This window comes from Apis mellifera, linkage group LG9 (genome assembly GCF_003254395.2).
Source record: "Apis mellifera strain DH4 linkage group LG9, Amel_HAv3.1, whole genome shotgun sequence".
NCBI lineage: Eukaryota > Metazoa > Arthropoda > Insecta > Hymenoptera > Apidae > Apis > Apis mellifera.
This window is the reverse complement of record NC_037646.1, coordinates 10824180-10837803: the sequence shown is the minus strand read 5'-3', so window position 1 is coordinate 10837803 and position 13624 is coordinate 10824180. Positions and strand designations below refer to the sequence as shown.

The window sequence follows — 13624 nt, the reverse complement described above, 5'->3', positions numbered from 1 at the left end:
TAAATAATATTCCTACTTACTTTTTTCTTTTTTTTTTTTTTTTTTTCTCTCTTTTAATAGCTTATTGGAGTAATATGTATGTAAGTTATTTTGTACATTGGGAGATGAAGTGTATATATATATATATATGAGTGTATACAAGCATTCGAACACGCAGATATCTGTTCAAATCTGTCGAATAAGGTAAGAGATGTTTCAAAAATATAAGAACAATCATAAACTGATTCTTGATAGTAATTTCAAGCAACATTTTCTTTTTCAAAAATTTTCGGCTCTGTTAACGCGTTATTAAAAAAAAAAAAAAAATCGGTAGCCAAGCATAAATGAAGAAAATATTGAATAATGTAATTTATTCATTATTCGTGATATAATTTTTTATCGATAAAAAAAATTGTAAAATTTGTTATATTTAACACACTTTCTTAAATATTTCTTCCATACGTTTCTTGAACTTATTTGTACTCAGTCATGGCTCATAGCTAACGCTACTGCTTAGCTAAGTGTTTCGTGATTGGCCAGCCTTTTTCTTTTTTTAATAACTCGTTAACAAAGCGGTAACGAAAGTTTTTGCAAAGAAAGAATATTGCTTGAAATTATTTCGAGAATCAAAGGATAGAGACATCTTGTAGATATCGAATGATTATCGATGATTAATTTCGGCAAAAATGTTGTTAAATAATATGTTGTATACACTTATCCTCGGATATGGCGTATGTAAGAGTGCGGTACTTTAACAATTGAAACTATAGAAACTAGTTTTTTCAACTAAGGTTATAATCTAATATACATACAGCGGATCAAAGATGTTATATTTTTTATCGCTGTCACGATGCATATCAAAGAGATATTTTTCATCGTGTACGCAAGATAGTTGGATTAATAAATATATAATTATTACATGTTATATATATATATATATAAAAATATATATATTATTGAAATATATAATTTTTTGAATATAAATTTATACGAGAATTTTAATGAGAGAATCATGGATAATGTCGTTAATCGTTATATAGTTACATTTATCATTGTCGTTGTCGAGCATTAAACGTACATTAATTATTAATGCTCTTCGAATTTTACAAATTGTTATGGAAAATAAATAAAATGAGATCTCTAAAAGAAAAAAAAAGATCGTTTCCTTTGGATCTGACCCATATTACAGTAACCATATTTAAAAAATAATGTATTTACATTATTAATATGTAACGCGATAAAAGGAGGAATAAGATCGAAGAAAAAACAGGATGACACAACCTATAAAGAAAATAAATCGTATCTTCGTCGAAGCATAATTCGATTAATCGTAAATGTTTAAACTATTCTAAGGATAATATCATTCATTTATCTCGACGAAATTATTAATTCCTTTACTCGTGTTAAATATGAAAATTTGATTTCGAAATTACACTTTTTGAAACGTTATTTTTTTCTCTTCTTGTTTCCTTTTTCTTTTTTTTCCCTCCACTTTTCAGAATTTAAACGTGAAATGTTTATGTAAATTACACGAGCTGGTTGCAAATTTTTTTTTATATTGGATCGTATTTGTTAACAATTTAATAATTTAATAATTTAATAGTTATAGAAATATCTTTAGATTCTTAAATTTCGTAACTATAACCGAGTCACGAGGTCGCGCGCTGTGTTTCGTTTTGTTTTGTTTTGGTAAGTAACTCGAACGTTTCAGTCGAGTTAACGACAGCGAAGCGAGCGCACGTGTACAAACAACTTTCCTCTCCATTTGTGGAAACGATTATTTTTATAACATCAGTTCTTTTAAGAAGTAAATTACGCTCAGCATTTTTTAATAGCCTCTTATCGCGCTTCAAATTTCTAAATAGCTAAAGCTAAGTCTTTCTTGCTATCGAATGTTTTCATGTTCTTCGAGTCAGATGTATCCTCTATTTTTGCCAAAAAGAAAATTCAAAAGTTCATTTTTATAGACAGTTTAAAAAATAGTGAGTGAATATAATTATCAATCGTTTCAATCGTTTTCTTCGAGTTGTAATTAAAGTATAAATAAAATATAAATTTATCGAAATTTATCTCAAGAATTTAATTGACGTTTTACATAAATAAATACATATAAACGGTACACATTGTGTGTGATTGGTGCATAGTGGAAAATAGTGACTGTGCACTTTATTTTATAAATACAATATATCTAAGCAAAAATAAATAACAAACAATGTAATGTGATTCGATTCTTGCTTATTTTTCAATGAGAAAATTCGCTTATAAAACCGAGGAAAATTATTTTGTTGTCTATATTTATTATCCTAGAGCCTACAGTTTTACAGTGGAGAGTATTTTTTTTACTAAAAATCGGTAAAAATTATCTTATCAAAAGTATATGTTTATCCATTCATCTTTTAACTATATTTATAAATAAATTATTTAAAATTATTATTTTGGGCCATTTCTAAATTAGATTATTTTTGAAATCGTATTCATATACGAATAAACTTAATACAATTTTTGTTTATTACTATATTTATATATTACATTATACTTACATTATTATTATTCTTGAATAATAATTTTTTTTTAAATACATCTAAAGCACAAAAACAAGAGATAAGAAATTTTCTTTTTTACGGAAATATATCTAATCATCGTTTTTAAATTACACTCGGAAATTTCTAAAAGAATGCAACGAGAATAGAACGAATTGATAAAAAAGATCGAATACTTACATGCATACGAAGAGCACGAGAAAGAATTTAACTTTTAAAATTTTTAAAATGCGAAAAAAACATGTTTCGAAAATCTAACTCTCTTCATCACAGAAATACGAGGCGAAAAAATTCTTCAAGAACAGTTTGATTGAAACACCATCATCGACATTAACAATTCTAATTCGTTAAGAAAAAGAGGAACGAACGAAGGATCTCTTATAAATTATCCCCAATGAGAGGAAAATAACAAAACTGTATCGATATTCGAGTTACTACTTGTGTGTGTTGCAGCGATGATGCTCAATTTCAACGTCGAGGAATATAGATGCAACTTCTGCAACTGTCCGTACTCCTCTCAAAGCCATTTGAAGAGGCATCTGACCAGGGGTTGCTTCATGGATCCCTCGTTCAGGATCGAGGAGAGGCGAACGATGAATCGTATCGAGTCGAGGAACCACGTTTGCCCCAAGTGTTCCCAAGGGTACAAGAACAAGAGGACGCTGGACACGCATTTGCGGACAGTTTGCGGCCGAGAACCGAAATTTCATTGCCCATATTGCGGCCTAAGGAGCAAACATCCGCCAAACATTTACACGCACATCAGGCGTAGACACAAGGGGGAAGATTTGTTCTTAATTGTTGATAAAGATCAACGATGTTGAAGTATCGTCGCTTCATCGATTTCTACTTTTGTTAATTTTTTTTTCTCCTCCCCCCATGTAATTTTTTCATGTTTGGTAATATCGATAATTTTCTTTTTCTTTTGAATACAATAAATAGAGTGTTTCGTCTTCTTTCCTGATTTTTTTTCCTTCCGTCGTTGGTAAAAAAAAAAAAAAAAAGAAAATCATGAAGATTATCGTAAATCTCATCGTAAATATATTTCGTATGAAGATAGTATTATTTATTTACGTACAATAATCGATTTTTTTTTTTTTACGTGAATATTTTCCAAATAACGAATAAATTAATGTTGATTTAATTTTTTATGTTTCTTCCGTCTTCGGTTATTGTCATGTTTTATCATCGATTGAAAGAATTTGTTTATAACGTCGTATATAGTGATTCGAACAATTGGATCCTATCTTTTTTTTTTCGATTGTGATTGGAAAAAAGTGTTAAACGTGAATGGTTCGAAGAAGATTGAATTTTAAATATTTTTTTTTTTCCTTTCTAATGGGAATTAAAGTATTAAAGTATTTTGAAGAAATATGATTATTGAAAATAAATATTTTCGTTCAATCTCTAGAATTTTTCTCGATAAAGTCGTTTATTGTATTCACGTGTTTTAAATTGTGTGGAAATCGCAAAAAATGATCCAAAAATCAGATTGATTTATCATTAACGATAAAAGAATACGTTCTTCAGAAAATATTCTTCAAAATATCTCGTAAATTTTCGACTTTTTGACCACTTTTATAAAAACAAAAAAAATTTATACATCTTCATTAAAATAAATTTGCAAATATAATTTTTTCGAACCGTGTCATCATTTTTCTGCTCGAAAATTTTTTTTTCTCGATTCCAATCGAAAAAAAATGTATGATGATCAAACAATTCCAATTGAATCACTTGTACGTAATGACACGTGAATTAATACTCGAGTAGAAAATTGTGTATAGTAAAAAATTCGTAGCTGGCTATGTTCATTCCGATATTTTTATTACATATATACAATAATTCAATCAAATTATTTTATACATGCATGAGAAAAAACACCGAAAATACATTAAAGGCAAACACTTAATTGTTAATAAACAAGTTGTACATGATGTTGTAACAAAATTTAAAGGAACGTATTTTTTAATTTTGTTTCAGACTTGATAAAAACCGAATATAAAGAAGAATTTATCATTAAAACTGACGAAACGTTTATAATAGACGAGCATAATTACGACCGTAATTACGAATATAAAGAAGAAACATATAATTGCGAACCGAAAGTGTACAGCCTTCGGAAAAGAGAATACGAGAATACCGAAAAATTCTGTGAGGATATTTTTTATACCTGTGATACGTGTTACAAACAGTTTAGATGTTTCCGCACGTTAAAGTCTCATAAAACGAACGATTGCGGGAAAACGTATTATTGCCCGAAATGTTACAAAGCTTTCACGTATCGTGCTAGTTTCTGCCGGCACAAGAAACGTTGCATGAATTCGTAAGCTAAGATCGACTTGTATTGGAAACGCGATATTTTTAAAATAGAAAAAAATAAATAAATAAATAAATAAAAGAAATCATGCGATTAAAGAAGAAAAGAAAGAAAGAAAGAAAGAACAGCATGATGTAAACAAGAAAGAGAGAATTAAAGTGAGAAAAGGAAGGAAATTTCTGCGAACGACTTATCGTTTTAAGAGATCGGAAGAAACGATAAAACGATATAAATTTACGAATCGACAGTCGAGGTACACTTGACGTGGTTTTATTCAACTGCTTGATTCCTTATCTTTTTTATGCTTTTAGATGCCTTCGAATGTAAACGTTTCGTTATCTCGATATAGATCAAGCGAAGTTATTTAATTTTTCTTGACAGTGTTCACGAATGCTATTTATATTTCTCCGAGCATTTTATGCGTCGCATATGCCAGAAATGCGACAAATTATATATATAAGAAGAACTATATATAAGAAGAAGGTTGTTGCATTATTAAAGAATTTTTTATGTATATATTTTTATGTACATATGTTATATACATATATATGTATTATCAAAATAATGAAAGATGGATTACTTGAATTTTAATTTGCGTCGGATCAATTCTCGCATGAAAGATGAATTAAATTTTCTTTTATTATGCGCATCATTTTTTTTTTTTTTTTTTTTACTGTTTTTCCCTATTACGTATACATTTTTCATCTTTTTATATTCACCACGATCCTGTAACAATTATATACACATACATACCGAATAATATATAATTTATAATATTATTAATCGAATTGTGTTGTTGTTCTTTCCGCGCGTAAAATTTTATTTTCTTCTCTTCCCGACGGACGACTTTCCGTGATGATTCGGATGATTTTCGAGACGGATCGCCTCGGAATTATGGTCGACGTGATTAAATATCAAAATCGAGTAAAACTTGTTGTTCAAAGTAGTGGACGAAGTGCGTAGCATTTATCGATTCTTATTATTAAACGAGAGGAAATATTGTTTGAAATTTCGTTTTTATTTGTCGCGTATTGTTGCATCGTTTAACGCAGTGTTGTTGACCTGTGGTGTTTCAGGAGACTTGATAGAGAGATCCAGATACCTGGATCCGGAACGTTTGAAACGGAAGCACGTGTGCTACAAGTCGTTCGCGCAATTCAGATTTCTGAGCAAGCATCTGAGTAATTATTATTGCTACTTTAATCCACGATCGACGTTTTACAAGACGAAGGCTTTCAAAGCCGTACATCTGCGCGATATGCGAGGCTAGTTACAGTGAACGGTCATCGTTGAAATCGCATATACGTTTCGATTGCGGCAAAACATTTTTGCACAGCAGCAGCCCACGGAAACGCAAATTGCAATCCACGATCACGTTGATGTATCTCGTGTCCGTGTTCTCTCTCTCTCTCTCTCTCTCTCTCTCTCTCTCTGCCGTTTGAAAAATTTTAAAGTGAGATTCTAAATTTTTCCACGCACGAATTTTTTTTAGATAATAAATTTTACAGGTAGTCGAGAAGATCTGCTTGTCCAAAATTCAGTTTTCATCTGATGAAGGAAGAAAAATTGGTCGGAGGGGACCAAATATTCCGAGTTTCAAACTGAGAATTACGATCATCTTAAAACCAATTATTCTTCTGTTGTTCGATCTTAACATGGATCGAAATTATAAATATCTATTTTTACATATTTTTTTTATTCGACTTTGTGTCCCTTCGACCATCGTCTTCTTTAAATTTACTCGTTCCTCGACTAAGAAATTGCAAATTGTTGTATTCTATATATTCGTTAAAAAATTTTGCTACAAATTGCGCTTGCTGTACGTTAAAAAAACGAATAAAAAAAAGTATTGGATGGCATCTTCTCTTGTTCCTTTTTTTTTTTAACACACATTTTCTGTCTTCTCTCGAAACACACATGCACACATCTACACACCTCTCTCTCTTTCTCTCTTTCTCTCTATCATTGCATTTCGTTCGATATGAATCGTTCTAACAATGAAATCCATCGAAAAGAAAAAAATTCTCGAGATTAGCGATTTTCTTTATTAAGAAACGGGAAGCCGATTTATTATTCGAATTTACGGAGAGAGACACGAGTTTGATGAACGGGAGAACAATGATGATGCACAACTGATATCGATCGTTAATAATGTTGCAGAGCTTTTCGCGGGGCACTCGATACGTGGGGACGACTCGAAAAGAAAATACAATTGCAAATACTGCGGCAAGGGTTTCACCCTTTCCGGTCATTTGAGGAGTCACCAGAAGAGTTTCTGCTATTGGAATCCTAGGTCTACCTGCCACCAGTTGCAAAAGAGCCGGCCGTTCTCCTGCGGCCAGTGCGGCGCCTGTTACGCGAAACAGTCTCATCTCATTTTCCACGTTAGGCACGACTGTGGCAGAACGCAGAAATGCCCCGTCTGCGGCAAAACATTTCTTCACAGTAGCAGCTTGCGCAAACACCGCCAACGCCCCCCCTGCAACTTTCAAACCCGTTGAATCGAGCGCAACCGTCGGGAGAACGAGAGCAGAGATGAGTCGAAATCCGAAATGAAGCTATTTTTCCTTCATATCTCTGTAATTGATTGGAATCTCGATGAATTTTGATTTTTTTTTTTTTTGGAAATCAACTTTTCAATTTTCCAAAATTTATTAAAATTAATTTCTTTTTTTCTTTTCGAAAGTTTTGAAAAAGAATTGTAAGAGAAAATTCGAAATTTCAAAGGGTTTCGAGTATCCTAAGAAGAAGAAACACACCGAGTGCGTTGTATCGTATTTAAAATATCCGTTAGCATCGTATGATCTCCTTTGTGCGTGAAGTAAAAAATGTAAAACGTAAGATATCCGTTGAAGAGGAGGAATATACGACGAGAAACGAAAGAAAACGATCAATACTCGTAATTTAGCTTTCCTCGTATTCGTATCCAATTATTATTCTCTACGTGTGTGATTGAGATATGCGTTCGCTGTTTCACGGTGCTCGATGTTTTCAGATATCCTCGCGTCGAGGTTGGTCGGTTCGGTAGGCATCTGCCATTCGTCGAGACATTGAATCTGGAAATATTCTGTGAAGAAATGAGAGAGAGAGAGAGAGAGATCTTGCAAGACTGTCGAAAGCGTCGTTTTTTTTCCTTCTTTCCCCCTTTTCCCTCCTCCTTAATTATAAATCCTCGAATTTATGACACGCGTTGCGAGAAGCATGGCGGTCATTAGAATAGATGGTTGTATTGTAGCTCTCGAAATTGTATTGTAGAAAATGTACAATGAGAATAAAAGAGGAATCGCAGACGATCAGCTCGCGATTGCCACTGAGTAGTAGGCCGATCGATTTTCTTCCTCTCCTTCTCGTTCGTTTTTTTATTTTTCTCTCTTCTTTGCACGATGAAACGTACACGTCTCTACGGTGTGTTTTCTTTCTTTCTTTCTTCCCCCTCTCTCTTTTGTTCTTCCTCTCTCGTGGTTTGAATTCTCTTTGTGTCATGTTCCTTTTTTTTTATTCTTTTTTTCTTTTTTTCAAGATTCACGGAAGAAGGGGCGCAATTTTATTCGATTATTGTGATTGTGTTATAGGGAGAATATACGGCAAAAGGAAAATGGCGAGTTTCGCCCGCGACGTGGCGCGACCCACGATCGTCGAAGAGACCAAGCTGATCGTTCGACGAGACGCCGCGACGAAGGATGGTACAAGGCACGCGTGCAAGACGTTCGAATTCAAGGAGTCGCGCCGGGGCAAAAAGTTTCGGGAAGGAGGAGGAGGAGGAGGAGGTACGGCTAGATGCGAAGATCCGCACGAATCGAACGAAGTCGTGTCGCTCACGGAGGGGGAATCGTCCGCGTGTGACGAGGACGCGACGCGAGAGAGAAGAAGAATGTTTGTAAAGAATCCTTGCAAACGAAGCGAAGAAAGTTCTCGAAACAGGAAACACGAGAAGGAGCGTAGATTGAAAATTCCACGCGACATCAGCGCGAAGATGGAATATTACGATCAACGCGAATTATTATCCAAACGAAAGATAAGCCCGCGCAAGGGGTCGTCCACGTGCGACGAGAACGACAACAACAACAGTGCGAGACGGGAGAGAGTATCGTTCGCGCGAATAAACAGTCCGAGCAAAGGGTCGCTTCGAAGGAGAATCTCGCTTGTGTTGGCGCGTACCGAGAACGGCGACGAGGACGAAAGGGAGGGGATGAAAATACAGGCGCGGCGGAGAAGCCCGGGGGAAGGGGACGGGAGGGAGAAAATTTCGTTCGTACGGATAGAGAACGAAGCGCTGACGTCGTCCAGTATGATCACCGAGGCGCGGATAGAGAGGCTCGCGGGTCGGGACGAAGTCCTTCGCGAACGGGGCGAGAGCAACGACGAGATTAAGGGAGAAAGGTGGTCGGCGAGCAGCGGTTCGGAATGGATGGACACCGGAGACGCGAGGAGGTACGCGAAAAGTTACAGGTGCGAATGGTGCGAGGAGACGTTTCATCGTGCCACCAATTTGTCGTCGCACGTGAACAGAACCTGCCCGAGGAATCCGGACGCGATAAGGAGGCGCAGCAATGCAAAGGATTTCAACGACACATTGTACGTTTGCGATACGTGCGGCCGCCGTTTCAAGCATAGAAAGAATTTAACCTTTCACGCGCGGAACGAATGCGGAAAGGTTAGCACGTGCGAGTTCTGCAAGAAGGATTTTAAAGCGGCGAAAGTGCCGTACAGGCATCGGGAAGCGTGCAAGAGGAGATGCGAACAAACAAATGCCACTTCCGTGATGTTTCGTAGTAAATCGTCTCGTAGCAACGATGCCAACGATTCCATCGTGTCCGATAGTTCCACTTCGAATTTTATGTTCGAGATTATATCGGATAGCGAATAACTTATTTCGTGAAATTCTTTTTTGTTTTTGTTTGTTTGTTTGTTTGTTTGTTTTTTGAATTTAATTAGTTTGAAAATATTATATAATTAGTTTGAAAATATAATATTATATTTTGTCTTAGATTCCATCGTGTCCGATAGTTCTATTTCGAATTTTATGTTATATTTTATATTATATTATTCGAACAGCGAATAATTTTTTTCGTGAAATTCTTTTTTGCTTTTGTTTGTTTTTTTTTTATTTAATTAGTATGAAAATATTTATCACAGTTTTGTTAGATTTCATCCGATAGTTCCATTTTGAATTTTATGTTCGAGATCACATCGGATAGCGAATAATTTACTGTAATAGTATTTATTATAGTTTTGTCTTAGATTCCAACGTGTTCAATAGTTCTATTTTGAATTTCATATTCGAGATCACATCGGACAGCGAATAACTTATTTCGTAAAATTCTTTTTGTTTTTTATTTTTTTTTTTTTGCATTTAATTAGTATGAAAATATTTATTATAATTTTTTCTTATGTTTTGTTATAAATGGAAAGTGGTATTTGTATTGGCATTATTGGTATATCTATTTCTTATTTTACTTCAAACATACCATGAAGAGATACAGGATTCTCTATTTATTTATTTATTTATTTATTTATTTTTTTGTATGTTTTGTATCTTTAATTATTTTCTTGCCATTACTCAACAACGATTCGATTGATTCGGAAAAAGTTTCTATTTATTCTGGAAAATTTTATTACTTAATTTTCAAATATATACATATAATTAGATCCTTTTATTTTCGTTTCGTAATAAAATACCATCGTGCTTGATATTCTGTATGCGATCATATAAATTGCACATTTAGCAGTAATCTGTCCTTCGATTATCGAAATCGATGATTTTGATTTAAAGATTTTTTTTTAAATTTATTTTTAAGCATGATGTAATATCGTTCGAATCGTTATAATTTTTTTTTACAAAACTATTGCGAAGTTCTGTATTTATATATATATACACATATATATACAACGAATAAAATCAAATTAATTCATATACATTCGTTGTTAAAACCATCGTCGTAATTTAAAGAAAAAAGATAATCCAACAGAAGAAAAAAAACCGAAAAATGAAAATATCTTAAGATTTTCATCTAATATTTCTTGTATTTCCAATTTTTATTCCTTCCTCGAAGTCCAAAAATCGATTTTCAAATTATTAAGATCTTGAACATCTCTTAATATACAGAGAAGCGAAGGCTTTAACTGCTAATTTCAAGCAATTTCTTTCTTTGCGAAGATTTTGTTAAGGAAAACGATCGATCACGGTACGCGCACAATTAATGAAATCGAAAATTTTCGCAAGAGAAAAAAATTTCTCGAATCAGTGTTCAATTCAATCGATCGATCAATTTATATTGCGAATTTAAATATCTCGTCGAAGAATAAAATTATTTTTGTTTTATTCTAAGTTTGTGTGCGATATTTGTGATTAAGATAATGTTTTTGCATTGGGCTAGGAAGATTTTGAAAAAAATTTTTTTTTTTATTTAGAATCTTCGAATTTGTATTATTTATATTACAAGAAGAATACATAGCTAACATTTGTAGATCCTTAAATTGTAACAACGTAAGAAAGCGTGTAATGAGAATAAAAGGAGAAATTACGACGATCGTTCGCCATTATTTTTACTCGTTCAACCGATTTTCTCTCCTCCCATTTTTTTTTCCACCATTTCCACCTTCCCTCGTTTTTCTTTCCTCTGCACGATAACGGCTGTAGAAACACGACTACAATGGGTTTTCTTCTTCTTCTTCTTTTTCTTTTTTCCCCTTAACTTACTATTTTCTTTTTAATCCCCCTTTGATTTTTTTTCTCTCTTTATTCCTCCTCCTTTTTCGAAATTTCAAAGAGAAACGCAAACGGAAATTATTATTAGTCGAATTGTGTTGCAGGAAACGCGCGGAGGAAAAAAAGAACGAGATTCGAGGCGGAACAGCTCGAGAGGATACTATGCGCGTTAACGAAAAACGAGGAGATAAGCATTCGTCCGATCGCAAAAGTGGTGCGCAAGGTGAATAATCACGAGAAGATGATGACGAGCCCGATCCTGTTCGATCGCGAGAAGGAAAATTTGATCGAACGACGAATCGACGAGAACGAGTCTCGCGAAAGTTTGATCGACGACAACGCGAGCAACAAAGAAAGTATCGAAGGTTTTTCGAGCGAAGAAAACGTTAGGGAGGAGGGGGGCGCGAAGGAAGAAAGAAATAAAGATACGAGCGAGGAAACGAGCGATAAAACGTCGCTTAAGTGGGCAGAGAGCGAGCAAGAAATGGAGATATCTTGCATCCGATTGGACAGCAGTCCCCCTCCTAAGTTGAACAAGTTGAACAAAAAATTGCGCGATCAAGGATGGAGCGAAGGGAGGGGAAAGGTGGCCGCGTTCAAGGAGGGGAGGAACGAACGGGGAGGAAAGTGTAAAGGGAGGAAAGATTGGCGCGGGCGAAGCGAAAGTTCGTCTAAGCTCGAGGCGTCGCGCGAGCGGGTGGAAAAATGGCGGGAGCGCGAGGAGAACCGCGGGGCGAGAGCGAGCTCGGAGAGGAGAGTGGGGCAGAAGGGGGAAAACTCGCGAGAACGAGTTTTTAACAAAAGTTGGCGGGGCACAAGTTGGAAGCAAAGGAAAGAAGATAAGAGGGTAGAGGAGGAGGGGAGTTCGTTCGTCGGGAATAGGAAGGAGGTGGGGGAAAAGGAAGACGTTGCCGGGCCGAGCAACGAGGATAACAGGATGCGAAGGGATTCGATCAGCAGCACCGCCTCGACCGTCACCGAGTGGATGGACGCGGTGGATCTTAGCAAGTACAGGACGACTTACGCTTGCAAATTGTGCAAGAAAACGTTCCTTCGCGCCACCAACTTGTCGTCGCACATGAAGAGGAATTGCCTGAAGAATCCGGAGGCGAAGTGTAACAAGCGTTCGGTGAACAACAGCTCGCATGTTTGCAAAACGTGCGGCCATTGTTTCAAGGAGAGGAAGAGTTTGACCCATCACATACGAAACGAGTGTGGAAGGATAAGCACGTGCGAGTTTTGCAACAGGATTTTCAAAGCTGCCAAAGTACCGTATCGCCATTACGGGATTTGTAAGAACAAGCAAACAAGGAGAAACAATGCGACTCCTGTGTCGTACGTGAGACGATTCGGGCAGAGGAGCAACGATGAAAGTGACTGCAGTATATCCGAGTGCAGCAGTCCCTCCTTGAACATTACGGATGAAATGGCGTCCGATACCGAATAAATTATTTCGTAAAGAAAAAAAAAAAGTGTTCTTTTTTATATCGCCGTATTTTTAATTCTTTATATTTTTTTATATTTTTGATTCTTTTTTTTCTTTCTTTTTTTTTTTTTGCACGCCGAATTTACGCAAGAATATTTATCAATACTGTGTTCATTCTTCAATTATGTAAGTACATTAAAGAGATAAATGGTATAATACGGTTAATTTACATTATTCAGTATTATTCGCACCGGTAACAAATTCAGTCTGTCGATTCGGTTTTACTCGAACGTGCAGTGGAAAATTTTGTTTTTTTTTTTTAATCATTTTTTTTATATATATCTATCGTTTATTTGCCATTAAGTAAACTACTTAAACAAACAGGCAACCCCGCACGTCTCTGTTACTGTTATTGTTATTAATATTATAGAAAAAAATTATTATTTATTTTTTGTTTGATAAAAGACATTTCCATTCCGTTTTAACTTTTAACAAAATGTACTATAGTACTCGATAAAATATTCCGATAATGATCAACCGTATTCTATCTATACCGTTAAAGATTATTTAAATTATCATTGTAACGACGAAGCAAAAATGTATCGTTTTATTTATGATACATGCTCTGAGATATATTCAGATCGATTTATTGA

At 34.8% G+C, this 13624-nt stretch overlaps 1 protein-coding gene across 48 annotated transcripts in view; it reads left to right on the top strand.

Annotated features, from left to right (window-relative positions):
* LOC725336 (longitudinals lacking protein, isoforms A/B/D/L) overlaps positions 1 to 13624 on the top strand; it is a 178591-nt gene that overhangs the window by 25812 nt on the left and 139155 nt on the right. For 4 of the 48 annotated variants that reach the window (XM_006567481.3, XM_006567477.3, XM_006567478.3 and 1 more), the window contains exon 7: positions 11650 to 13005. The exons of 42 other annotated variants lie outside the window; for them this stretch is intronic. In XM_006567481.3, coding sequence (XP_006567544.1) covers positions 11650 to 12992 — 1343 coding nt within the window. In that variant the 3' untranslated portion in view covers positions 12993 to 13005. Of the gene's footprint in view, positions 1 to 4499; positions 4862 to 6996; positions 8130 to 11649; positions 13006 to 13624 lie in introns of those variants that run through there. 2 more of the 48 variants (XM_006567537.3, XM_006567527.3) reach the window with 2 other exon arrangements.